This window comes from Pleurodeles waltl, chromosome 6 (genome assembly GCF_031143425.1).
Source record: "Pleurodeles waltl isolate 20211129_DDA chromosome 6, aPleWal1.hap1.20221129, whole genome shotgun sequence".
NCBI classification, from domain to species: Eukaryota; Metazoa; Chordata; class Amphibia; order Caudata; family Salamandridae; genus Pleurodeles; species Pleurodeles waltl.
The window spans coordinates 447,002,759-447,029,911 of NC_090445.1; the positions used below are offsets into that span (position 1 = coordinate 447,002,759).

General features: G+C 43.9%; 1 protein-coding gene across 1 annotated transcript in view; it reads left to right on the forward strand.

The window, feature by feature from the left end:
• Positions 1-27,153, forward strand: part of CDK18 (cyclin dependent kinase 18) — a 495,791-nt gene that overhangs the window by 415,766 nt on the left and 52,872 nt on the right. The window contains exons 14-15 of the mRNA XM_069238555.1: positions 18,534-18,624; positions 19,879-19,956. Coding sequence (XP_069094656.1) covers positions 18,534-18,624; positions 19,879-19,956 — 169 coding nt within the window. The remainder of the gene's footprint in view (positions 1-18,533; positions 18,625-19,878; positions 19,957-27,153) is intronic.

Here is a 27,153-nt window from a genome sequence, read left to right on the forward strand (position 1 = left end):
CCTCCAGTACTCTTCCAAGCAGGACTTGCGAACATGCATCTTCACATGAACCCAGACTCCAGGGTCCAAATCATGGCATGGGGCAGCACTCATGGATGAGGTTGCAACATCAGCCTTGTGAGAAATAGAATGTACCTTATCTGCCAGTGCTTTGCAATATTTGAGAACTAGGTCATCTGTAATATTTATAAGAGCAGCCACTGGAACTGGAGGGATTCTGATAGCTCTTCCCATTAGAATCTCATGTGGGGAGAGTCATGTTCTCCTGCAAGAAGTGCTTCAAATGCTCATAAGTACCAAGGGAAGTTCATCTGGCCACTTATGTGACGTTGAGGTGCATGTTTTGGCGACTTTTGCTTCAATCCTCTATTTACCCACTCTATTACTCCAAATGCTTGTGGTCTATAACTGCATTGGTCAATTCCTAAAGGTAAGACACAGTAACTGCATGACTTCTTTTTTTAAATTACTTCATTGATCTGAACCGAGAGAAATGGCATGCCGAAATTAGGACTCCGTTCCCTTCATAGTAGCTTGCCAACTGTCAGACTGACACATCTCCTGGTGGGATATTCCTTGACCCAATGAGAAAATAAACAAGCAATGAGTAATATGTACCTCATCTGGTTACACCAAGCATCTCCAAAAAATCAATTTGGAGATGGTTGAAAGAGCCATTGCATTTTCCTATGTGACTCATGGTTACTGTGACCTATTTGCCAACATTCTGCTTCTGACACACAATACATCTCTAACATAGATGCTTTGCCATGTCTCAGAATTGAGGATTGCACCAATTATGTTTGAAAGATAGCACCAGACCTTCTCTACCTACATGAGCCGGGCCATGCATGTGTCTGACCATTGTGGGTAACACAGAATCGGTTAATACAAGTTTGCCATCACTTGACACCCAAATGCCAGTAGCATACTTGGTACTGTCTTCCTTCTTCCATTTCTCTTTCTCAATTGCGAGGGCTTCATATTGTAACTCCTTCAACTCACTAAAGGTTTGCACTGTGTTCAATAATATGTTGGAAACTGCTTCTCCTTCAGCACTGAGTGATTCATGCAAGTTAAACGTGCTGGACTCAAAAGCGCAATAGCGGGCGTCTGCATCCACATAAAGATACCGTGGAGTGACAAAATCATTGCCACTCTTATGTGCTGCTCACTTCATGACTGCAATCTCCTTTGGTAGTTGTAGTGCATTCAAAATCTTCAACAGGCTATTCTGTGCAGGAGAGCCGGATGAGGTCAAAAAGCCTCTCTGGGACCACAATTACCCAAAATCATGGACAACTCAAACTCCACACTGGCTGTCAGGGTAAATGGTGACTCTTAATCCGTCAGATGTACAGCAGGTGCTTAGGAGAGCAATACATTTGTCTACTTGCGCAAAAATTACATGGCACAGGTAAGAGGCTTCTACAGTTCCGATTAAGGTAAAGACGGCATAAGCTGCTCTTTCACATTCATCATTTTTGTCTGTGGTATGTAACAAAGTTGTAGGGTTGAGGACATTGCAGCGAACTAAGGATACATTTTCTGCAGCTAGGCTCGCAGCTGCAGCCTCTTTGAGGCAACCAGGAAGCTACAGGTATTTATAACCATCATGGGTCTGTGTAAAAAGAGACAATGCACACCCATCTTGTTCATGACAGAGCATTACAAAATATTTGGTGCGGTCTAGCATTCCGAGAACGGATGGACTGCAGAGTAAATTTTTGAGTTCTTGGAAGGCTTCTATGCTCTTGTTATCCTTTGGTATCGGGTCACTAACATCAGTGTGTGTAATCCACTGTAGGGGCTTCCCCGGAAGGGGAAAATTGGGAACCCATTGTTTGTAGTACATAACCATGCCCAAAAACATGCACACCTCTCTCTGCGTGGAGGGGAATTCTATTTTGAGAACAACCTCATTGTGTCCCGGGGACATCCTCCAGGGGTTCCTTCTCAATTTGGTGTCCCAAGTATTTGGCCTTTTTTCGGCAGGTGTCTAATTTCTCAGGGTGAACCTTATGCCCATTCTCAACAATATGGTTGAGCAGGGCTATGATATCTTGCCTGCAAGCTTCTTTTGTTATCTAAGGCACAAGTAAGTCATTGATCAACTCCACTAGGGTGGAACTGCATGGTAATTGCTCCAGGGCTAGATTTTTATTCAGAACCTGGTTGAAGTATGAGGGGTGATCTGCATACCCTTGAGAAGTGTGAAACCACGCAAGTCTTTTCTCTCTGAACCGAAATGCAAAGAGAAACTGACTCTCTTCATGAAGAGGAATGGAAAGAATGCTTGACATAAGTCAATGACAGTGAACCATTCAGCTTCTGGGGAAATCTAGAATAGAATCACAGCTTGATTCAGTACCACAGGATATCATCAAACGACTATTTGTTTTATTTTCATGAGGTCCTGCACTATGCTCCATTTTTTATTTGCTTTTTGCAAGGCCATAATCAGAGAGTTACATGGACTTCCAATGATCTCCTTCCAAATGCCCTTTTCTATCATATTTTATATGGTTGAGGTTATCCCAGCTATGGCTTCTGGTGTCAATTTGTATAGGCCTGTTTGGGGAAAACTGAGCCAAATCAGAGTGATCTTTAAAGGGGCAGCATCCTTGGTTAGGCCTATATCTTTCCCTGTGAAGTCCCAAACTTCCTGTCTAACTGTTTCCTTTACATCAAGGGGAAAAGCTGTAGTACAAACAGGGTACATTCGAACTTCAGACTCCTGTGAATTTACTTTAAACTTGGCATCTGCCACATAGGTCTCTAATTAAACTCCCTCAGTCATGTGATATGTCACGCAATTGAGCTTACCTAATAGGTCTCTCCCAAGGAGATTCATGTGGCTTGAGTCACAAATAACACATTGGTGTTGATCACTGATAGTCACTATCTTTATTGGAAAGAAGCTGAAACTTGTTTGCTATGTTGTTTTTTTTAAATGCCTACAACTTGCACCTCTTTTCCCAAGAGGGGTAGGTTCAGAAACTCATCCTCCCACGCGGTTGAGCAAGTAGCTCCAGTGTAGATCTAAAAGGACATGGGGTGACAGTTAACGTTTCCTTCCACATAATGGCCACTCTGAACCACTTCCAGAACTGTGCTAAGTATGCAACCCTCTTCCTCCTCCTTCAGGCAACATCATTGGGCCTGTTCAAGTGCAAAGGAATTTCCAACCATGATGTGGACCTGTGAAGCCTGATTTGGAAATGAAACTTGCGGGTTTCTATGATTGTGCTGCAAATAGGGATTGCTGTTCTGCATCTGCCGTTCTGCATCTGCATGTGTGTCAAAAGAGCTTAGGCTAACCTTGGCTTTGGGAATTTTGGATTGTTGGATGCTTTAGCATTGGAGGAACATCCTCCTGAGCCATGGATTTTGATAATTGAACATCGATCATCATCCTATCAGGATGAAAGCAACACTTCCTCTTCCCGTGACTCACCTTGTTGCAAATGTGAAATGGGATAACCTTCTTTAAAGCGCCATTGTTCGTACCATTCACATTCCCTCATCCTCTTCCATGCACACTTCCTCCATGAGGCATGGCAACTTCCTGCATGTTCAGTCAATTGCTCACATCTAAGCCGAATTCTGAGTCAGTCACACGTACACCCCTCATTTCTGCATTCTGCACCAGCGTGGTATGGGCAGTCATAAATCTCTCCTTCAATCCCTTTCATCCAGCCTCTAGACTGTCACTACAATACTTGGCAATAGTTTTGACTTTCAACAAAGCACACCCTGTATTATCTGTGAATAGATCTTAGGTCTGAGTCCATACACAAAGGGCATGAGGAACCCTCCCATGTTTTCGTCAATTGGATCATTTATGCCACTGTGTTCCCTATATACCTGCATCAGTCACTCAAAATATGTGTGCACTGATTTTTTGAGTTCTCTTCGGGTTCTGCCAATCTTGGGCCAATACATTTCCTTATGGGGGACTATTGTTCTAAGGTGGATGATCACTACATCATATTTGGCTTTCACTATTGGGGATAGGGCATTTGTGTTTGCTACTCTTGGGGGTTCTTGTGTATGGCTATCTTGCATTCTGCCTATAAATCCTTTGGGACCGCCACTTCAAACAACATATCTAAGTCTTTCCATAACACCTTTGAAATAGTTACACTTTGAGCTATATGAATGTACCACTTGTTTGGGTATTCCCTCAAATTATGAAGTGTATTTGTGAAGTGGAACAGATCTGCTTGAGTCCAAGGGGCATGCACATAGGTGCCTCCCTCCTCTGTATCTTCTTTCTCTATTGTCTCTCCTTTGCGACTCAGCTTCAACTGCTCTTTCTTTGATTATTTTTACCTGAACTTTACTGAATAACTCCATTCTCTGATGCACTAGATCAACTCCTAGATCAACTCCTTCAAAGAAATATCTGTCGCTAGTATGAACGTCATTTAGTGGGTCACCAGGGGTCAGAGCTGCCACCCCTAAGGCACAGTGGCATGATGCTAGTCAATATTATAGTTAAACTTTCCCACAAAACACAGCTGAAATATGTGTTACTCTGCTCCTAAAAATCCTTAAAACAACAGTGGGTAGAGAGAGCAACACGAGGAAGAGGCAGGAAGAGAGAAGGAGGTTCTGCAGGAGAAATCAAGAACTGAGACAGTGAGAGAAACTGAGAAAATAGCAGCTTTTCCAGGGGGCCATTAGAAAGTGGGGACCCGGGTTTATTGCCATTTTGCCCATGTCCTAAAACGTCTCTGCCTAGGCAACCCCTTGACGCCTTCCTTGCGACCCACGGCTCAGAATGACCATTGTCAGGGCAGTGGTAGGTTTACTTAGCTGATTAAAATAATTTGTTTTACACTAGCATCTATGCATAAATACATTTTTTTGTGTGGAATTTTGGCAGCATTAGTATGCGCACTTGCCGTCTACACTTAGTTGTGTGCATGTGCCCATCCTGGTATGGTGGACGTCAGAGCATCTTAATTTCAGTGCACACTTTAAATATTGCTGGCAGTGAACACGAGCCTGCTGCAGTCATCCTAGGACCTGCATTTATGACAGGGGCACAACATTGAGGTGGTGTATGTCCCAGTAGGGGCCACTTGTCAACAGGGGTTGCAGAGTGTGGTGGGTATTATTATTTTTTTTTAAACAAAACTTACCTCTATGTTGGGACACATGGTTCAGTTTCTCCCCCCGCCCTCTGCCCTCCTCATACTCCTGGAAGCACAAGGCTTCCAGACTCCCCTCCAATCACGATGCTGCTGTCAGCAGCATGACAACACTGTTGTGATTGGTCTGAGCACCCTGCTTCAGCACTCAGATAGGGAGTAGGGCCCTGTGCACTTTCTCCTCCCGGCTGTTTAATACAGCCGGGTGGAGAAATGGAAAGTGTGCATGACTGTTTGGCTGGCCGAAAACAGCCGGCCAAAGCGTCATGCACACTTATGTGCACTCACCACTCTGACTCCAGCCCCGCCCTGCCCTAACCTGGCTCTCCGATATTATTATCATTTTATTTTTCCCTTTCGTCCACCGCATAAAGCAGTGGGGCGACGCTCCTCCGCTTTAGCAGAGCAGCCGCCCCTGGTGTCCCATCCTGACACTGTAGGAATGTCCATGCAGCCCGCCCTGGACATCGGCGCAGGTCGGCTAATGAGCTTGCAGGTAAGCCATAGGGTATGAACAACTTATAAAATTAAAGTAATGTGAAAAGTCTGTGCTTCAGAGTGAAGTTACACTCCATTCTCACTTGTTTCAGTATCCGGGTGTCAAAAATGTCCATAAATTCAAGCTCAAGTAAATACAGAGTTGTTTTCAAATGCCGACGATGTCATGTTTACAGTTTTTACACGGACACGTGCTCGGGTCTCATGTTGCAAATTACACAGTTTAAATTGCATTATCGGGTCTGGGAATTTTTCTTACCCCTTGTAATTACCCAAAATGTAAGTGTCCTCGCTGTCACATTAACAAAGGTATCCCCTCCAGTTACTAATGGGGAGGCCAGCTCGGATCAGCATTCACGCCCAGGGGGCAGTCCCTGAAACCATGAGGCGGTAGGACATTTGCAGAAGGGCACAGGAGGAAAGTGGTGTAGAATACACAATTCGGCTTAATGGGGGCAGGACATTGATGCCCAGTCCAGCTACATAGTCGGAGAGCAAGACATAAATGATAGGAAGGAACATTTCAAATGATTCAAGTAGCATACAAGTGAGAGTGAGGAAGTTGTGGCGCTGCTTGAGATTCCTTTTCCAGGAGCCTGGGTCCTGCTAGCAGGGCTTTAAGCAGGGTCACTTTGAAATGGGTCCCTATAAGGCCCTGTTTTCATATCCTTAGCTTTACAGGCAAAAGCAGTTTGATTGATTTCTCAGTGAGCACAACCGTTAAGGTCATTAATGGCAGGCATGCAGTCTCTGTTCACCCTTTACATTTTACTTCACCTTGCATTGACCTGAATGTATTTTTTTTCAGGCCGCTGTGTTTCTGTGTTTTTTTTCTTGCATCATAGAGCTTTTGTAGAGTGCACACTCTGAGTCATCTCCAGGTGTCTGGGTCGGACACAGCTGTATAAATATGGACCGTGCCAAAAGAAAAAAAATGCAGTACCAACAGGTGGATGAATGAGTGGGTTGTGAGCATGCGCATTGGTGAAGTGGAAGAGATTAAATTAAGTACCCACAGAAGAAAAGAGTGAAAAGGCGATGCAGAGGAGGAAAGAGATGATGCGTGATGTGCAGGTGAAGGGTTTCAAAAAGATGTGGGAGTAACATGTCAGAAGTGTTTAAAAGAGTGAGTGACTGCAGAGCAAAGAAGTGTACATGGGAGAATGGGAAGGTGAGATGGGTGTCCACAGATCTTAATAATGCGTAATTCATAGCATCATATTTTCAGGACTGAAACATTTTCAACAAAATCACTGTTCTTAATATATTTTTGATACTGCTAACAAGAACTGGCAAAGCCAATATGTCCTGGCTTACTTTAGGCGTAGGTACATGGTTGTCTTCTATTTCTGCATGCAATTAGCCCTCCAAATACTAGTAAGGATACCCGCTATGTGAAGCACATCATTTTAGTTCACCTATTTAAGCCATGCTCTTAATTACATGAGCCATGTCACTTGGAAATGATCCCTAGCCATGCTTCTTCAGCCACACCCCATTTTACCCCCCCTTGCCCCCCACCTTTTTAATCCTACCTAAACTATTTTCTGCCAGTGTACTCACTCGATTTGCTTATTGTACACCACGGATACACGTGTTCTCTGTAGGAGAATTGGTAGGTATGTAATTGGTGGCACAAAATTATAAGGTAAATAGAATGGTTGTTGTCTCTTGGATGCAAATTAGGTAGTGGGGTGCAGGGTCACAAACAAACCCATGGAAATGTATCCCAATTCAAACTAGTTGCGATCAAAGGCTACCTGAAGTCGGCCTGCTTTGATGATTCATGCTGGTTTGGACCCTTTTCATTGACAGGTTAATTTTTGGTGCATGCCAGAGCAAGGCGATACCAACCACTCATCCACTTTGTTCTGTCTTCTCTCCAGTGCTGGGTGTACTGCCCTCTTACCCCAACTACAATCGAAAACAATATGTTCGATGAAGGGATCTTGGGACGAACTCGTCACTTTATTTTAAAATAGGTTGCAGCGCTCAGCTTGACAACAGCTCACCAGTACAGGGGTCGAGTCTTAGGGATTGTTGGTTATAAGGGTTCGTACTGTATCTCGTGCTGTCTCCCCACTCACCTAAAGCCTGCACGGGAGCACAGTACTTGCCCCGCTCTACGAAAGTTGTGAGACGTCCTCCTCTCTCGGGGCAGGGCTGTGTACCAAAAAGCAGTCATTTCTCTGTGGACCAGCCGACCAATGAGTGCTTAATGACCTTTATAATCATGTGTTGTGTTTTGTTTAGGAATCAGTTTTCAGTAAGACAACATTTCTGCAGATTCGCTGCAAGGCACTGGGTTGCTGGTGAGTGCTGAAACGCCCTTTGCAGAGTTGTCTTTCTGGAAGTACTGCACTCTAACTCACTAGTAAGCCGATGACTAGTAACTCACCTGCCGCCTCATGGGTAATTGCTTGAAAGGGAGAATTCTGATTTCCCTTTTGAAAGTTATGGGGGTGCCAGAATGTGGCAAAGATTCGGCTGTCCTCCTTCTACAATAGTGGTGTTGCAAATGATTAAGCTGATACCTTGATGGTCGTGAAAATAGCTGTGTCTGCCTCAGATAAAAAGGACTGTTCCCTTACCATCCAAAATCCACCTCTTGAACTGCACAAATCAAGCAGCAGGATGCCAATCATCATCAGATCCATATCTACTCATGGCAGCAGACAATATTCCATTACAGACACTTGATCTCTTGCTATCTGCTTCTTCCCAGAAAGGAACAGTTCCTTCCCCTTTTGAAGGGAACCTCGTAGCAGCATCATAATAGCATGTCTGACAGACTCTTGACTTCCAGCAATGAAAGTACTACTTGACGCCACTGTTTTCTTCTCATCAGTCATGCAGTATCAGTACGGAAGCCTGTATCTTTTTTCCATATAAGTAAAATCTGCCTTTCTACCTGCTAGGCAACCCTTAACTCACAAGCCAACACCTTCACACACAATTTGGGGACCACCTTTTCTTAACACTCTAAACACTTTCAGTGCACTACATGGGAAACAAGCATACTACTTATTGACGCAGGTGAAGTCTACCAGTGATGTGCACTTTTATCTATAAAATAAATTACTGCTAGTAACCCTGGAAAGGTACAATGCCCCCTCAACGGGGGTTAAGCAAGTAAACTTGTGCCTAACATAAAATTCCATTGACCTTCTCATTCTGTAAAACCTTTTTCATATTGGGTGATTTCAACTTGGCCAGAATATGTTTCATTGCTGTACACTCTTTAAAAGGTAGTTGAACCATGCTGCATTACCTCAACCGTGTATCTGAAAACCTGTTTGACAGCGACAACACATGTGGCAGCATTTTCCATAGCACTTGAATAAAACGTATTTGTTTATAGAATATTTCATTTGTAGCTACTAGATATTGTCTATCGTCTTTGTGTGGTGTAACCAACCAAACGTCAGGTGGGTCACTTTATGTGATGGCACCTGGTGAAAGGGCTGTGTCATGTCACTTCCTGTGACATTATAGGCACCAAAAGAAACATGAGATCACCTTCTGTGATGTCATTGTGTCAAAGGTCTTGTGGTGTCAATTCCTGTGATGTCATGGGGATGGGTCAAAGGACATGTGATGTCACTACCCCTGGCATTTTGATGAGTCAACATCCATGGTCTCTAGTCAGAGATATTTTAGGGTATGGGCAGAGTGGGCTGTGGCCTAGGGCCGCAGCCTTTTAGGGGCACCATGATAAGCTAGCCCTGTTCTCCACACTGTCCTGGCCTGATGATGATGAATGACTATTACACGTAGATTGTCTTCAATCCCACTTTCTTTTAATTTATTTTTAGTACAGGCGATGTGTGGGAGTCTTATACAGACATCATACAGCGAAATGTTGTGTTTCAACAGCATGCAAAATCCCTCCAAAATACTTTTAGATCGAAACAGGACCTCATATACAAGAAATGGCCGTGGTTCACTGAGATTATTTGTAATAATATTTAGTGAGCTGCAGCTATATTACAATATTGAAAACACACATCACTATCTCTGAATATCAGATTTAGACACATTTAGAATGTGGACTAGCATCAGTGACTGGGCCAAAGAAGCCATGAAAGAGTTGAAACTGGATCATTCAAAGCTGTTCAAACAGTGCTCCCTAAGTACGTTTGGCCCAAGTACCCCAAATTCCTTAAGATGTCCCTATCCCAAGTAGTTATCCTAGAGTTACTTTGTAATTTCTTTCTCTGAGTCAGATCATACCCACACTCAACTGCTAATATCTCCATCTTTGCATATGGTTCCCATGCATCATCACAGCTTCCTTGCTCAAACAGATTAATTAACTCTCAAATAGTGTGTCCCAAGAAATCTAATCCAACATTGCCCCTGACAAGCTCTTCGAGTTCAGTTTTCAATTTGGCAACATTTATCCTCTGTGTGGCTAATCCACTGGGTGATGGAGTTGTTCCTGGAACTGTGACCTCTAAGAGGGTGCCAACAACTCCTCTTGTCTGATTTATGAAGTCTGGGATACTAATGGGTTCTGTAGGTAACTGAACGCGGGGAGTCCTTGTAATTATAGGAGTTGATAGAGGGTTATGTTCAGAGGGGTACTTTGGGCTGGTAGGGGTCTGTAAACGTTCTGCCTCTATGGAATTTGGGGTCACACACACCTCTGTGGGTGTGGGGCTCGGATGTCTGGGCCTCAAGAGCTTGTCTAAGATGGTGTCTTCCTCATCACTTTCTTATTCATCTCTGGGCTTCTTTGGAGAGGTGGGATTCTTTTTCCCAGTGTCTCACTGTCTATCGCAGGGTAAGCACCTATTGTCTCGATCACATCCTCTCCCCACCTTTTCTGCCTCTCATCATCCTGAATGTTTTGCCATGAATAGAACTTGAAAACAAAAAAACACAATGGAACAAGAGGGGATCGATTTTATATTGCTGTATATTGATAATGGCAAAATAACTTGTCACTGTGGTGTGACTGATAGTGCTTGACAGTACACCTCGCCTTGGCAGACAATCCAACTAATGGTTAAAGCTCCAAGATATGCCTAAGGCACTTTTTGCCTACTTAAAACATAACGAAACACTTTTATATAGTATGGTCCTCAAAAGTCAAGGAAAAACACCAAAGAGACAATGACCACCATTTCTATAAATCCAAGAATCAAAACCGCATATTATTTTGATTCAAAATCTATCCACTGCATCTCAACATTCCATCTCATACTATAAATCCCAAAATGTACATCTTTTATAACACACTCATCAATGCACACATAATGGTTCCTCTTGATACTCACATCGCCATCTTCGGGGTACCATGTCAACCACCTTGTCTCCTCAGGGTTGCCACTGGTCAGCACTGGGATGTGGACTGGGTCAGTTTTGAATCTTGGGCACAACCACCTGTACTATGTAGCTACAGTTCTCAGTTTAAAGGCTAATTTACCTATATGGGTCTAATCAATACTTGAGGGATCCAGCTGGAACCATCAGCCCTGCTAACAAATCTGTCTACACCCTAAGCCAAACTTTATTTTACTCTACTCAGTGTGTTCGCAGTAGATCAGGAGCGGTGTACTCCTTATTCTTTAATTTAATATGTGGAGATACAGGAGGCAAGACTAAAGCATTTCTGTTCAAAAACAACAGACAAGAATCTCGGTTTAAAGGTTTATTCAAATAATTAAAAGTACAGAGATCTATAAGCTTGGCCAACAAATTATATAGTCAATACACATACAAATCAATAAAGAATACAGCAAAGAACTTGGTAAAGTTTTAGTAATATCCAGCAGATGTTCAAGGGTCTCCTCCTAATATGGAGAAACCACACTTTTTAAAAATGTTTTCTAAAAAACCATCATACATTTACTACATCAGTACATGGTACACATGCTCTTAATATAAATCAATCAAAGGAGTAACAGTTGCAAGAGAATACATTTGAGGAGTTTCTCACTCACTATTCTGTGCCTAGAGTTTTTGAATACACCACATCTCTCCTGAGCACATGAAATGTTACATAGTTATTAGAACATTGGAATGCTGGAAGCTCCATTGAAAACAATGGAGTGCTGCGGGCTTTTACTGGCCGGTAAAAGCCCGCAGCGCCAACATTCCAATGTTCGCTTTGTTCACAGCAGCAGCTGTGAACAAAGCCTCACGGAGCCCGAGGGGATTTTAATCCCCTCGGGCTCCGTGAGCAATTTGTTTTTTTAAATAGAACATTCTGCCCTGAGTGGCAGAATGTTCTAATAGCCTTAGAACCCGCCGTAGCGGGCTCTACCGGCTATTAAAGGCCCTTTCCCTTGTTAACTTCCCTCGCCTTCGGCTCGGGCATTTAACGCGGGGAGCGGGCCTTTAATAGCCGGTAGAGCCCGCTACGGCAGGTTCTAAGGCTATATTAAGTTGTTCTGTTCTTGAAAAAGACACTCTGGCCCTCATTCTGACCTTGGCGGGCGGCGGAGGCCGCCCGCCAAAGTCCCGCCGTCAGGTTACCGTTCCGCGGTCGAAAGACCGCGGCGGTAATTCTGACTTTCCCGCTGGGCTGGCGGGCGGTCGCCTTCAGACCGCCAGCCAGCCCAGCGGGAAAGAGGCTTCCACGATGAAGCCGGCTCGGAATCGAGCCGGCGGAGTGGAAGCTGTGCGACGGGTGCAGTTGCACCCGTCGCGTATTTCACTGTCTGCGCAGCAGACAGTGAAATACATGTAGGGGCCCTCTTACGGGGGCCCCTGCAATGCCCATGCCAGTGGCATGGGCACTGCAGGGGCCCCCAGGGGCCCCGCGACCCCCCCTACCGCCATCCGGATCTCGGCGGTCCGACCGCCGGGATCTGGATGGCGGTAGGGGGGGTCGGAATCCCCGCGGCGGTGCAGCAAGCTGCGCCGCCGCGGAGGATTCAATGGGGCCGCGGTACACTGGCGGGACCCCGCCAGTGGTGCCGGTCCGACCGCGGCTTTACCGCCGCGGTCGGAATCCCCATTGGAGCACCGCCGGCCAGTCGGCGGTGCTCCCGCGGTCCTCCGCCCTGGCGGTCAAAGACCGCCAGGGTCAGAATGACCACCTCTGTTTGCTTAGCTATGGAAAATCACTTTCTTGTCTGGTGAGGCCAACAAATTCTTTATTATGGCTAAGAATAAATCAGCATCTCGAGTCATGTGTTAGAATGCAATGTCACAGTGAAAATGGATGACAAGCCCTACGTTATCCTTAGTTTAGATAAAGCTCAAATTATTACACTCTAAGCATTGAATTTTAAGCAATCCCTCTCACATATGTGGACTGGGAAGAGCAAAATTCCACTTATATTAGTGGCTTGAATTCGCACTCCCTCGATTATCTCCTCTGGTGGACATGGATTTCTTAATTTATATTGGTAAAGTATGACTCTGGAAGCCCTTGCATCAAATCTAAGTTTTGATCAGAACTAGATGATTAAAATGCTCAAATTTGATGTGATAGGCTCCAGGCGTACCCAAATGGTATTACATACGTTGCATGCAAAAAAGCTTTTTCTCCCATAAAAGTCAGCTATATTAGCTTTCAATAATAGGCAAAAGTAGCAAGAAAGGATTGCTTTATGCAAACAGTCTTTATAGGAGATAACAAATTGACTGTAGCAGCGTGATGACTGAACCAGTTTTGCTCTTTTAAACTAGACCCTCATGCATTCCAATGGAAGAACTTCCTAAAAAGTGGAATGATTCACCACTCAGTAGCATGATCTGGACCAGCCAAAGCCCACCTCGGGTATTCTTTACAGATTCGGTAAAAATACGTTTTTGAAATAACTGTACTGTCCAGCTATCGATTTCTGCATGAACTGATCGCCTATATGATATACAACAGGGTAATTAAATTAATAAAAAGGATGTTGGTTAAATAAAAATGTAAGCAAACGATGATAAAAACAATGTCACTCTAATTATTAGGGTGATATGTGATGAATTCCTATTTTACACTTGAGAGCCAAATCCCATGATAAACTTGTCTACCAACTTTTGTTACTTGCCATGATCTATGAGAAATCAATTTTTATGCCTTCTATTACTTGAGGTCTAGATCTGGAGACAAAGATAGTATTTTTGCTGGTTATCGTTTTTTAATTATTTTGATTCAATATGTATGTTGATTTTATTTGTTCGCTTTCTTGTTTTGTTTTTATTTGCAATGATTTTTGTTAGTCAAACAAATACAATTTTACTTACCCACTCACTTCTTTATTGGTCCATCTCCTACCCCAAAGGTGCCATCAACTGTGTTGTTCCCTGCTTGGGTAATTCTTGATTCCTAAATGTATTTCCTTAGAGAACTTGCTTTGCCTGCCTTTTGGGGTTAGACAATAATGTGAAGACAGGATCACTATGTATTGCTTTGAGGAAATGTCCTTCCACTGTCCCATTTGAGGCCACCAATCCATTGAACAACTGATAACATTTAACTAGCTGTGGACCTAGACTGAAGCAGGAACTATTCAGATGGGCCACAAACCCCACTTAGTCCTATCTGATCCACTGGGATTAGTTATCATGAAAGTGGTGAGCCGCCATGCATCACCCATTTTTCTAATCTGCAGGAGTCTGGAAGGTCCAGGTTCTCATCAAGTTCTTTCCTCTTTGAGGGCTCATCTCAGACCGCAGAAAGAATCCAAAACAGGACAGCATCAGTGAATCTGCCATCTTTGACTTCAGCTAACCGTGTGCACGTCCATCATGTCTGATCCTATCTTCCTGATGAGCCAGTGCCAATAATTGGACCTTGCCGTCTAATGGCATCAGGAGGAGCCAGACAACCCTTTCTTGGGCATCAACACTGGCTCCAACAGTGAGCTGACTGGCAAACGCTGAAACATTTTGTTGTTACACATGCACAACTACACCCTTGCAGGTACTCGCATTATCCATTTCCAGAAGGCTACTGAATCCGGACAGAGTCCATGCATGCTCCCTGCAGCACCCGCAGGCTATCCCATAAATAATCTTCTTGTCTCTGTCACAGTCAAGGTCTCCAATCTACAGACAATGGGAGAGGGATCCATATACATATATTTTTCAATTTTTCAATTTAATTCTTTCTGATTTTTTAGGTAGCATCATTTCTGAGGTTGGTTTACAAATACAGTTTTTTAATGATGATATGTTTGAAAGAATAATTTTATTATTACATTTGGGTTTCTTGAACACAAAAAACGAATAGTTGTAAATATTTGAATCACTATAAACCATGGTAATTAATCTGGGTAACATTCCATTCCATTGCTCATCTCTGCCCTAGCAGTATGGGACTAACAAAACTCCATCATTTTTGGCGCTGTCCAAAAGTGGCAGCCGAGCCCCAATTGCTATCTTATGCCCCCCTGAAGGGAAACAGAACTCCATTGATATCCCATTGGTAGGAATTCATTGTACAAATCTCAGTACGTACATATGTATACAAGCAACCCCAGTTGCGTATCATTGTCTTGCCTCATAATGTTCTATTGTAACCCGTTATTTCTCAAGCTACTTGCTTTCTACACCTTAATTGTACAGGTTACATGAACATGGCTAGGCCTTAGGGCCTTTTTGAGCTTATTAGTAGGCTTATATAGGTTACACTCTGTAACCGTCCTATCAAGTAGTATGCCCATATCAGCCCACCAAAACAAATTGCAGAGCACATTGTTTCAGATCCAGTTTGTGCAGCCCATCCAGTTCTGGTACTTGAAGTCCTTCATTTATTGTATGAAAAGAAAAACTACAAGTATCAAATTTGAAAGGAAAATACAGACATCTCTGTAATTGCAAACTCTCTATGTGCAGATATGAATACACTTCAAATTTTGTAGCGTTCAACACAATCCGGCATTAGATGCTACTACTCAAACTCCATCATTTTGGCATATGCTAATTACCTGATACCTGGAGGACAGAAAAAGGCTTGTTTTCCTATGACCTTTCATATCCACCACTCGCACCCAACATTGTAGTTTTTCTCAGGGATCCATCCTCTCCCCTCTCCTAATCATCTTCTACCTACATCCATTACTGGATCTAATCAGATCATTTAACCTTACATCAGTGGTGGCCAGTAAATTTAGGAGGGAGGGGGGCGGGACATAGATGCACACTCACACTCACTCATTAATACACACACATGGACGCACGCATGCACACACACACAACCACACATCCATTCACTTATCAAATATTCCAAACATACACGCACGCACGCACCAAACATTCATTTTAAAAAACACACACCTTCAGCTCTGCCTCGGAGGTCCCAGGAGGGTTGGGACTGCTGCCTTCCCTCATTGGCTCACCTAAGGTCAGCCAATGAGGGAAGTAAGGTCAACCAATGAGGGAAGGCAGCAGTCCCAACTGTGTCACAGAATGGGATGGGGTCAGTGAGACAGCTGATCCCACCCCACTCTGTGAAGAGGTGTCACTGATTGACATTCGCCCTGGCCCTTGAGGGCTTAAACCTGAAGTGCCCAGGTCGGAGTCAATGGGTGATGCTTCCCCTCGTCACCGAGGGGGAGGGCCTCAAGGCACCTTTGCTGAGCTGAGGAGGTCATGCCCATAGGAGCTGTGACCTCTTCAGCCCAGCAAAGTTCAGCTCAGGCAGCCGGGAGCCTGCGCAAATCGCGCATGTCTAGCTCCTGGCTGCCTGATCTGAAAATGAAGAGTGTCTGTCATTCTGACCTTTGCTCAGCCTGACAGACACTCTTCTTGAGGGGCAAAAGGTGGGGGGGTGGCCCTTCAGCCCCAAATGACGGGCCGCAGCTGCCTTACATGTTACAACTGTGTTAATAATGCACAAGTTGTGCTTAAAATAGATGGCTCGGAAGACATCTACAAGTCAAGTCTTAATGACTGCCTCTGCACCGCAGATGCTTGGATGATGAGTAAACACCTAAAGCTCAACACTGCAAAGGGACAAATGACAATGCCACAAACAACAGCCTATGGATATATGGAATATGAAGGGCCAGCCAGACATGTCAACAGAGGTGAGGAACTTAAGGGCAGTCATTGACTCCGCTCAATCCTCACCACCACATGTCAAAGAGGTCACTGGGAGCATCTTCTTCACAATCAAAATATTGCAACACATCTTTGCTTATCTTAGATACCAACAAAAATACAAGCTTTCCTGGCATTCATGATTTCTGAGCTTGATTATGCCAAAAGCCCAGACCTTGATACCACCTGTTTCATCGTGTCGAAACTACAATGGATCCTGAACGCTATGACAAAACTCCTCCGCCTTAACCCCAGAGAACATGTCCTGTCAATTCTACCAGCACTTCACTGGCTTCCAGCATCTAAGCAGTCAATGTTTGGGGCTAACAAAGAAAAGGGCCTCTATACCATAGATAAAATCCACGCATTACTAAACAGGGTTCTATGCTCCAAGCTGGCTCCTTAAACCGACATACCACTTTACAGTAAGACATCCATAGGAGCGTCTACTTTTTTTAAGCTCTAGATCTCCATACAATTTAATGCATTCAGTAATATGTAGAATCAGAAGAAAGATGAAAACCTATCTGTTCCTGAGAATACAATGGTAAATTAATGCTTGGACAAACCTTGGTACTACATCTTACATTTCAGTACAAGTGTGGCCTAGAGCTATGAGACAGTCCCAGCCAGCAGACCACGCAGAGATGAAGGACTTCAGACTTTAGGAACCATGATCACAATTGAGGTAAAGGTCCACGCAGCTTGGCCAGCAATGAAAACAACATACAGACGGCACACAGAATAACTGAGCCATGTTAACCAAAAGTTATCACTCGCAATCCAATACTTGCACTTGACACCAGAAATCAACTGTCTTACTGGTGAGATGGAGGATTCTAAGTCATAGTCCTTGTTCATATATTAATACAATAGCAAATAATACCTGTACTTCCCACACTTGTAACCACACCCACCAGAAATGACAGTGAATCTCTTTCTCAATCTCATATAATCTCTGTGATCATATATTATCACATACTAACTTCCTACTAGATCCATATCATTAATAGGGCAGGCATGTAATATATGTATTATACCCTCAGCAACTAGATAGCTTTATCGCCTAGATACTCTGGCAGGTGCTTAGCTGCGCTCGAGAAATCCAGATTGATTGTTTAATTGATTGATATCTATGTGTCTGTTGAACCCTGCTGGCAAGTGAAGGACAATGATACAGTTAAATAACTCACTACCAGTCAAACACGCTTGCTGTGAATGAAAAGACATGCTACACTGTTGCTCACTGGAGGACTCACCTGCAGGTCCAAAAATGGTCCATTCTCTGAGCACTAACATATATTAATGTCAGCAGTATGAAGGATGAACATGATGCGGCATACTACTTGTTGCATATGTTATCTCCCTCATATCCATAAGATCGCCCTCATGCCTCAGACAGCATAGGACATTGGATTGACATTGACATTGGATTGAGAACATTAAAAAATGAGCAAACATAATAACAAGAGCTAACGTGCTAACTAGGGCTGACAGCATTCGACAAAATCAACGTTCATCACACTACCGAATGGTGAATCCCATCACACAATAACCGTACCTAGGTGGTCATCACCCACAACATGAAAACGCTTTCCACATAGTCTCAAAACTGAAACAAAACCTTCCAACTATTCACCCTACACGGTGTAGCTTTATAATGGTGTAGGTAAGGGCTTCCCTGTCCCACGGCGGGGTAATCAACACTATACGGAAGCCACAATTCTATATAACACAATGATGCATAGTTACCGGTTATGAGTTACCTACCTGTGTTTTCATCTGTCTACAGAATCTGTTTTGAGGAAAAGGTTTCTGAGTGGAGGTGATTTAGGCTGATCTATCTGATCTCCAAAAACTATCCCATATCTCTCTTGTTTTCAGTATGAAGTCAAAAGCCGGATTTCTGCGGAAGATGGTCTGCGACACACATATTTCAAGAGTCTGGGGGAACGAGTTCTACGCTTGCCTGACAGTAAGTGACTCATCCTAGCATGCCAAGAATGATCTCTTCTTGTTTTTAGAGCACTCTTGGAGCACCCTGTGATGGTCAGTGCAGCATGTGAATGCACCATAAATATTGTACAGTAGAGCAGTTGAGACAGGCCTGGGGGGAGGGGCAGGACATCTCTGTCTAGAGCTTAAGTAACACAGATCACACAGGCAGAGAGGGTGAGGTGGAGTTCCCTGTATATATCTCACAGAAGTACAAGTCATATAGGCAAAGAAGTATGAGCCACCAGGAGAGGTGGTGAGAGGGCATAATGGACAGCTTAAAGTGGCAAGTCACACTGGCACAAGGGAGAGAAGGAGCTCCTTGCATAGCTCACAGTAACACATCCCATACAGGTACAATGATGAAAGGGTGCTCTCACAAAGTTTACAGTAACACATACCATTCAAAGTAAAATACAGACTTCTCTGTGATCTCAGTGATGAGAGGTAGCTCTCTGCATAGATTACAGTAACACATACCAAACAGGCACAGTGATGAGAGGGGCGCTCACAGAACTAACAGTAGCAGAATTCAGAGGCCCTAGAAGGACAGGCATCTATCTGTGCAGCTAGTGGTACTGAATGCCACACAGGCACAGGTAGTGAAAGGGAGCTGTTATATTACAGTAATACAATTCACTCCTAAGAATACAGCAGAGTTTACAGGAATCTAAATAATACAAGCGCGGAGGTGAGAGAGGACCCTGCAGGTGGTAGAGAAGCACAAGGTTTACAGACATGAAAGAGAGCTCCTATTGGAGCTTACAGTATCTCAGATCTTACAGGCTGATGGGGTGGTGGAGGAGGGACCCTTCATCGCATGTTGAAGAAATCTAAGTAATAAAAACTAGTGGGCTAAAGGTGTTCCCTGCACACCTGTCTGCTACACCAATCATAAAAGCATAAGGGGGCATTGTCATACAACATTCGCACTACAGGGTGGCAGGAAGATCCCTACATCTATTAAAGCAAGGAAAGCATGAAGGGAGAGAAAGCTTCTAGAAGAGCTTCAAATACCAAACATCATACAGGCACGGTAAGAAGTGCTCCCTGTAAAACATACAGTAACTCAGATTCTACAGCAGGTGAGATGGGGCTCCTACCAGCCACAGCAGAACAAAACTCATGCCATACAGGCAGAGTAGAAGGCCAACTCCACTCAGCCCTACATATCCAAAAGCATCTGTCCTTTAAAGGAAAATTCATGCCCCTTTCTTTTATTTGAATCTCACAGATACCTCCATCTTCACACTGCGGGAGATCCAGCTTCAGAAAGATCCCGGCTTCAGGACATCTGTCTTTCATCCCACAGGTAGGAAATGTGGGGGTGGGTTGCAAAATCAAACAGCAGGGCTATCCCTCATATTGCACCGACTTAACAGACTCTGGCTCTGAAGAATAGAGTTATCCTTTAGCTTACAGAGATCTCAAAGGTCAGAAAGAAGAGGTATGCTTCAAGTTACATATACTGAACAAACTCAGATCGAGACAACAGAGCTATCCCTCTGGTTAAATTAGTCTGGCAACTCATCAGGCTAAGGCATACACTGCAGCGTCATGTGTATCATTCTGCGACCAAAGACTGAAATCTTTGCAGACCTATTCAGCCTCTGTCATATTGATGAAATTAGAATCATTGGTTGGGCAGCAGTAGCTATGTGTTATCAGGGATGTAACAGAGGCCCTCGCATCCCCCGTGGTGCGGGGCGAGCCCCAGGCTTGCCCATACTGGAGGGGGCCCACTCAGCCCCTATTGATGCGAATGTGCTGTTTAGCTTCAGCCTTTCTTTTCAGGCAGAGAAAAGGGTAGTACATTTGCAATTTAGATATTGTGTTTCTTGCTGGAGTAAAGAGGCCTGGAAGGAAAGGCTCCCCACTGTCTCTCACTATGAAACTGAGCACTGGAACTATAACATTTCTTAATTAACATAGACAACAATAGTTTATTCAGTAAATGTGTATCTAGGAGGGCTTTTTGTCCACACACTCTAATGACCCTGGACAGTTGGTTCCTAGCATAGTTCGACAAACAGTCTTCAGGTATCATAAACATATACCCAGTGTGCATCCAAAACCTATAAGCAAAAGATTCAATGCATTATATTAAAAGGTAATCAGCAGTCTCCAAAGCTGTATCCTATTCTTATTTGTAATTGTTTTTAAAGCTATGTCTTAAGTACATTACCATCAAACATCTTCCTTTTTTATAATTGGTCTCTTAATAAATAGGGAGTTCTTGTCCTTGACTAATAACCAATGGTCACCAATCCACCATGGTGGCCTTTACCAAGAGGTAATTTCCCCGTGCACATAGTTATCAGTTGTGTAACATTTATACACGCAACCCTCAGCTGTTACTGTTTGGCTCTTTAATTAAGAAATAGTCTTGGTTAAAATATCGGAGTCATTCAAACTTAAGTCTAACACCTTACCCTGATTCAGGGGCGAGACGTGCTCCAAGGGGAAGGTCAGCACTCGACAACCTAACTGCAGAAAAAAAGGATCATTTTCTGGAGCTCTGGAAATCAGCTTCCTGAATTGAGCTTAGTAGAGCGGAAAACAGAGAGCACGGAAAAATGAAAGCAAATAGAGCACACGAGACAGGAAAACAGACAGCGTGGGAGAAAGAAAGCAAAACAACATACAAATTGTTGAATGTAAGAAATGAGAATTCACTAAATCCTAAACAGGTGATGAATCAGGGCAGAAGGGAGGAAAATTGAGATGCGTCTTTCTGGCTGTCCTGCTATTGTGGAAAGTCCTGGGATTGCATAATAAAGAAAGGGCATGAAAACTTCAAAAAACATCGAACATGATGGTGGCGCAAGCTCTGCAAAGCGCACAACGTCACCTCTTCCACCCTCCTGCCTGAAATTGTTCTAGCAAACTTCAGTCAGTCCACTAAGGAGATCTTTAGTCACCAGCCCCGAAACAACGACTGAAAGGAAGGAGGTAATCCCGTAGATCTTTCAAAATAACTAATATTTCATAATTATCAATAAGACTTATTTGTACTAGGAATTTCAACTCTTATTCATTTAACAATTGTATTATTTTATTACGTCAATTACATGTAATAACAAGTTCTCTTCTTAACATATCTTGTCCCTGTGATAAATATTAAGATTAATGTTGATGCAGAAGTAAGTACCCCCAGTTGTGGTTGGACTCTAGCCTGACAGATCAATTGTCAAGGGCCCCAGTCATACATTCATGCCGCGCATATTCTGTTGTGATCAGCCTTGGGCGGTTGACCAAGAGCGTTTGGAAGTAAATGTGAGTGAGCAGGGTGTGAGGCCTGAGGCATTCGTTTTTGTTCTCCTTGAGGTTCGTGTGTTCCTCGGCATCTCTGGCACGCGGGTGTAAAGTTTAAAGCCGTGCACTCTCGTCTAGTCAAAGCAACTGCTGCAACCTGTGGGCACCTTTAAATACGTGCGTTCAGGTACTTCTAAGCACTGGGTTTTTAAACATGTTATGCAATAAACCACTTACTAAACTGTACAGCTGCATATTTAATGATGTGTAATAATAAGGACGTAAGAGTGGAGTGTCTGACACACAAGTGCCTCAGAAGCCTCAGTAGTGACTGCAGCAAAACTTCGACACAATTTATTTTGAGTGTGCAGCTGAAGAATCAACTACTCCAAAGTAATCAATACCACTGGCGGAGCCCACGGGCTATGTGCCAACCTCCCACAAGGGGTACATGGTGAATGCCTGATAGGTTTAGGCACAGCAGTAGAAACGACTAAAAGAGAGGAAGTGGTAGGCTCCGCTTGGCTAAACCTCGCCCCAGGGTGGAAAGAAGAACATGGGGACTAATGGGCGCGATCTAGAGTCTCGGAGACCAGAACTGCACTGTTTGTGAAGGAAGTAAACTCCCAAGAGGTGTTCTGTTATGCACATGTCATGTCCACAAGCAGTTAGTGAAGTGTAACATGAAGGCCTAAGGCATTCCCGGTGCTTACAGGGCTGGGGCACCCTGCGCAAAACAAGTGTCCAAGATACCCAACATGGTGTGTGTTTTATAGAAAAATGAGAAAGAGGAAGGTGTTTGATCAAAGTTTTGTAATACGCATAGTATTGCGGTTAAAAAGACACCTACTGATTTAATATAGCAATGGCAGTGATTCTGAATGGTTTCTGTGGACAGGAAGTGTTGTATTAAATAAAAATAACCCATCTAACAGTAAGCGCTGGAAAAAGTATAAAGCATGACAAACTAATTCTTGACTCGCAGTCCTAAAATCAGTATGTGGCTTTGTAAAACAATAAAAAACTAATTTAAAAACTTTTAAATTAGAGTTTGTAAACCCCATCTTACATGCCAAGGCACACTAACTAAACAAAACAATCTTAGGAGGCCACATAAAAACACAGAAGGCCAAAGAAAAAACAAATGATTTGTGAAATGATCCACTGTTAGCAGTGGATTCCAGCTAGTTTTTCCTGACACTTACAAAGTGAGGGGTGGCAGGTCTGAATAAGCGAGGCTCGCTGGTGTGTCTGCTCTTGATTTGTTTTTCTAAGATGGCCAGTGCCTTATTCCATTGCTCACAAAATCACATGAGTAATATATTCAAAAGAGAGCTGCCCTTGTTTTTTGCCGAGGGAGAATCTTTTCAGAAAAATTGGCCTTGTTTTCTCATAATGGTACTGTAGCTTTTTCAGCATTGGAACTGTACCTTTGACCTTGTAATTCATTTACAGTGAAAGTACTGTTGCGTGGGCTCTCATTATACAAATGAGGCTGCTGGATTTGGGTGGCTGAATCACCTGAATTGTGGGAAACTGAGTCCAGTCCCACACCATGTGACAACTGTCGGCCTAATTCTTTTTCGGCCAACTAGCAGCACCTCATCTCTGCCCAAGAGCAGCGATGATTTGTGGCAACCAGGCGCATGACAAGATGACTTCTCAAGGAAATCGTGGTGGATCAGGACTCATCCTTTTCTCTCTGTTACATTAGTATCACACATGCAAAGACAAACAGAGGCAGAAAATGGTTCAATAAGATTTATTGCATCTTCTGCGTCTTAGATAAATTGTCATCAAATGCAATAAGTAGAATGATGAAACATACTAGAAGCAAAATGGTGATAAGGATAGTGAAACACAGGAATAGTCCACCATACTGTCACTATGCACAGCATATGCGATTCCTACCTAAACTATGTTAGAGCACAGCAGGATAAGCCCTAATCTGTCCTTCAGGATTCTCCCCCGGGAAGATATCATCCCCAATACCTGAGTTTAACAGTGGCGATGAAGCCTGTTGTCTATAGAGACACCATCCCCATATAGGCTAGGGAACCGGTAGTCTTAGCAAGCAGCTGTAATTAAGTCAGTCAGCATGCGGTTGTGGTCATCTGGCTGGAACCTCCCTCTAACATTCATGGGACAGAGAAATGCTTTACAATAAAACAGCTGATGTTCCAAGAAATGGTCCTAGGTAAGGAGACATGTGTTTCTGTAAAAGTTAGAGGTGCAGTGGACCACTTGTGCCGACAATCCTATATCGCTGCAGCCTTGAAGAAAGCACAGAGTGAAAAGAATATTTTGCTAGGAATTGTAAGAGTGTTGCCTACCATCAGAATGTGTGTGATTGGGTCAGGATTAAGGAATTCTTGTTGTTGAGGAAGGGTCTTTTGAGATTTCGAGAGTCACTTAAAAGTTTTGAGTTAAGTGGTAACTCAGCAAAGGTGGAAGGAGAAACATAGTGGCATGTTGGGAGGCTAGCTAGGGGTTAGACCTAGAAATCCAGTTACATCTAACTCTAATAACTGTCTTGATCTTCAAGCGTCCAGGGGTGAGTATAACAAGCCTCTTTGTCATAGTACCAGACGAAGGAAATGTTCCCACAAACTATTAGACAGATGTGTATTTTCCAGTCCATCGGTTTTCAAATGCATGATATTTGTTATTTCATAGATGCTTACCTTTTTTTAAAGATATATGTTCATTTTTTCGTACTTGTAAAAATTACAATTTTTATATGCCTGACAGTTGGTATTACTGATACGCATAATTAGTTCTTAATCTTGTGTTCAATTTATTGTTTAAAAGAAAAGAATTGTGATGCTTGGTTGGAATAGCCTTTTGTGGAACCTCTGTTTGCCATCAGTAAAATGTTATGATACAATAAGATAATGTTTTCACAAATGCCATGGAGAAGCGATAGGTGGATGCTTACAGCTGTCATCAGGTCATGACTCTAATAGAGGAATTACTGTCTACTTAAGAAGCTCATGTATGCTGTTTCTGCTCCATGTTTAGTAACTAGACCACCTCAATAGGTTTTAAGTGATGAAGGTAACAGAACGAGAGGGATGAAAAGATAGGAACAATAGTGAGGATGGTGCTGAACTGGAGCGGTAGGATAGATAGATATGCTAGCAACCAGAGCTAAAGAGGATAAAAGAAAAATGATTAAAAAAAAGAACAGCAAGGTGTGAGACAGTAGCCTCTTTCTAGCATGGTTACCCCCATTTTTGGCCTGTTTGTGAGTGTTTGTCAGTGTTTTTTTACTGTCTCACTGGGATCCTGCTAGCCAGGACCCAAGTGCTCATAGTTTAAAACCTATTTGTCAGTGTGTTTTGCCTGTCTCACTAGGATCATGCTAGCCAGGACCCCAGTGCTCATAGTTTGTGGCCTATGTGTGTTGTCAGCATGCGTGACTGTGCCACTGATATTCTGCTAACCAGAACCTCAGTGCTTATGCTCTCACTACTTACCAAATTTGTCACTACACTTTAGTGACTCCATATTCCAATACTGATTGATTGGCACCCTGGACCCCCCTTATAAGTCCCTAGTATATGGTACCTAGGAACCTAGGGCATTGGGGTTCCAGGAGATCATTATGGGCTGCAGCATTTCTTTCACTGCCCATAAGGAGCTCATACAAACCTTTCATCAGGACTGCCACTGAAGCCTGAGTGAAATAGTGCACACACTATTTCAAAGCCATTTCACACTGCACTAAGTAACTTATAAGTCACCTATATGTCTAACCTTCATTTACTGAAGGCTAGGTGCAAAGTTTCTATGTGTAAGGGCACCCTTGCACTAGCAAAGGTGTCTCAAAGTTGTCCAGGGCCAATTCACCGGACTTCGTGAGTGCGGGGACACCATTATAAGCGTGCACCTCATATATGTCAATACATATATGTAGCTTCACAACGGTAACTCCGAAAATGGCCATGCCAGGTGTCTAAGATCATTGAATTGACCCCCCAATCCAAATCTGGCATTGGAGGGCCAATCCCATGCACCCTGGGGGCTCCACCTGGGACCCCTAGTACTGCTAAACCAGCTCTCTGAGGTCTCCACTGCCGCCCCAGCTTCTGTCACCTCACAGACAGGTTTCTGCTATCCTGGGGACTGATCAGCTCAATCCCAGGAAGGTAAAACAATGCATTTCCTTTAGGAAAGGGGTGTTACACCCTCTCCCATTGGAAATAGGTGTTGGGAATAGGCATGGGATGGGTAGCCTCCCAGAGCCTCTGGAAATGCTCTGAAGGGCACAAACAGTGCCCTCCTTGCATAATCCAGCCTACACTGGTTCAAGGACCCCCAGTCCCTGATCTGGCGCGAAACTGGACAAAGGAAAGGGGAGTGACCTCTTCCCTGTCCATCACCACCCCAGAGGTAGTTCCCAGAGCTTCTCCAGAGTGTCCCTGGTATTAGCCATCTTGGATTCCATGGTGTGGGGACCCTCTGGAGACCTCTGAGTGGCCAGTGCCAGCAGGTGACGTCAGAGACCACTCCTGGTAGGTGCATACCTGGGTAGGTAGCCAATCCCCCTCTCAGGGCTATTTAGGGTCTCTCCTCTGGGTGTTTCCTCAGATTCGTTTTTCAAGATTCCTCCAGGGCTCCTCTGCATCCTCTGCTTCAGCTTCTGACCATCGGATCAACCGCAGAATGCTCCAGGAACCTGTGTAACTGCAATAAAGTATCCAGGGCGACTCCTTTGACCTGCAACTTCAGCTCCAGTCAGCATTTGCAACTGTTTCCAAGGTGTGCATGCTCTGAGGATTGCCTGTCTTCACCCTGCACCAGAAGAACCAAAGTAATCTCCCGTGGAGTGACGGAGTCACTTCCCTGCTTCTGCAGGCTCCCTTCGGAGACGACAACTGGGACTCCTATTCTGATGACGAGTTTACTCCCTGGAACAAAGGTGGTGGACCAAAGCGACCCAGACTGTCCAAAGGTCCAGCTGTCCAAATTTGGGTAAGAGCTTACCTCCCCATGCTGTGCACTTCTTCCAAAAGTTCTTCATGCACAGCGCAGCCCAGGTCCCCAGCACTCCATCCTGTGATGCACAGCTCCCTGAGTTGATCTCCGGTGGTGTGGGACCTTCCAGTGTAGTGCTGCAACGACCGCACTTTGCATCTTCATTGTCCCCTCTGTCTCCTCAGTCTGAGTTGAGGCCCCGAGGTCTCTCCTGGGTCCAGGCAGCTCCTCTTTGACGCAAACTGTGTACTTGCTTGAACCAAGGCTGTTGGCG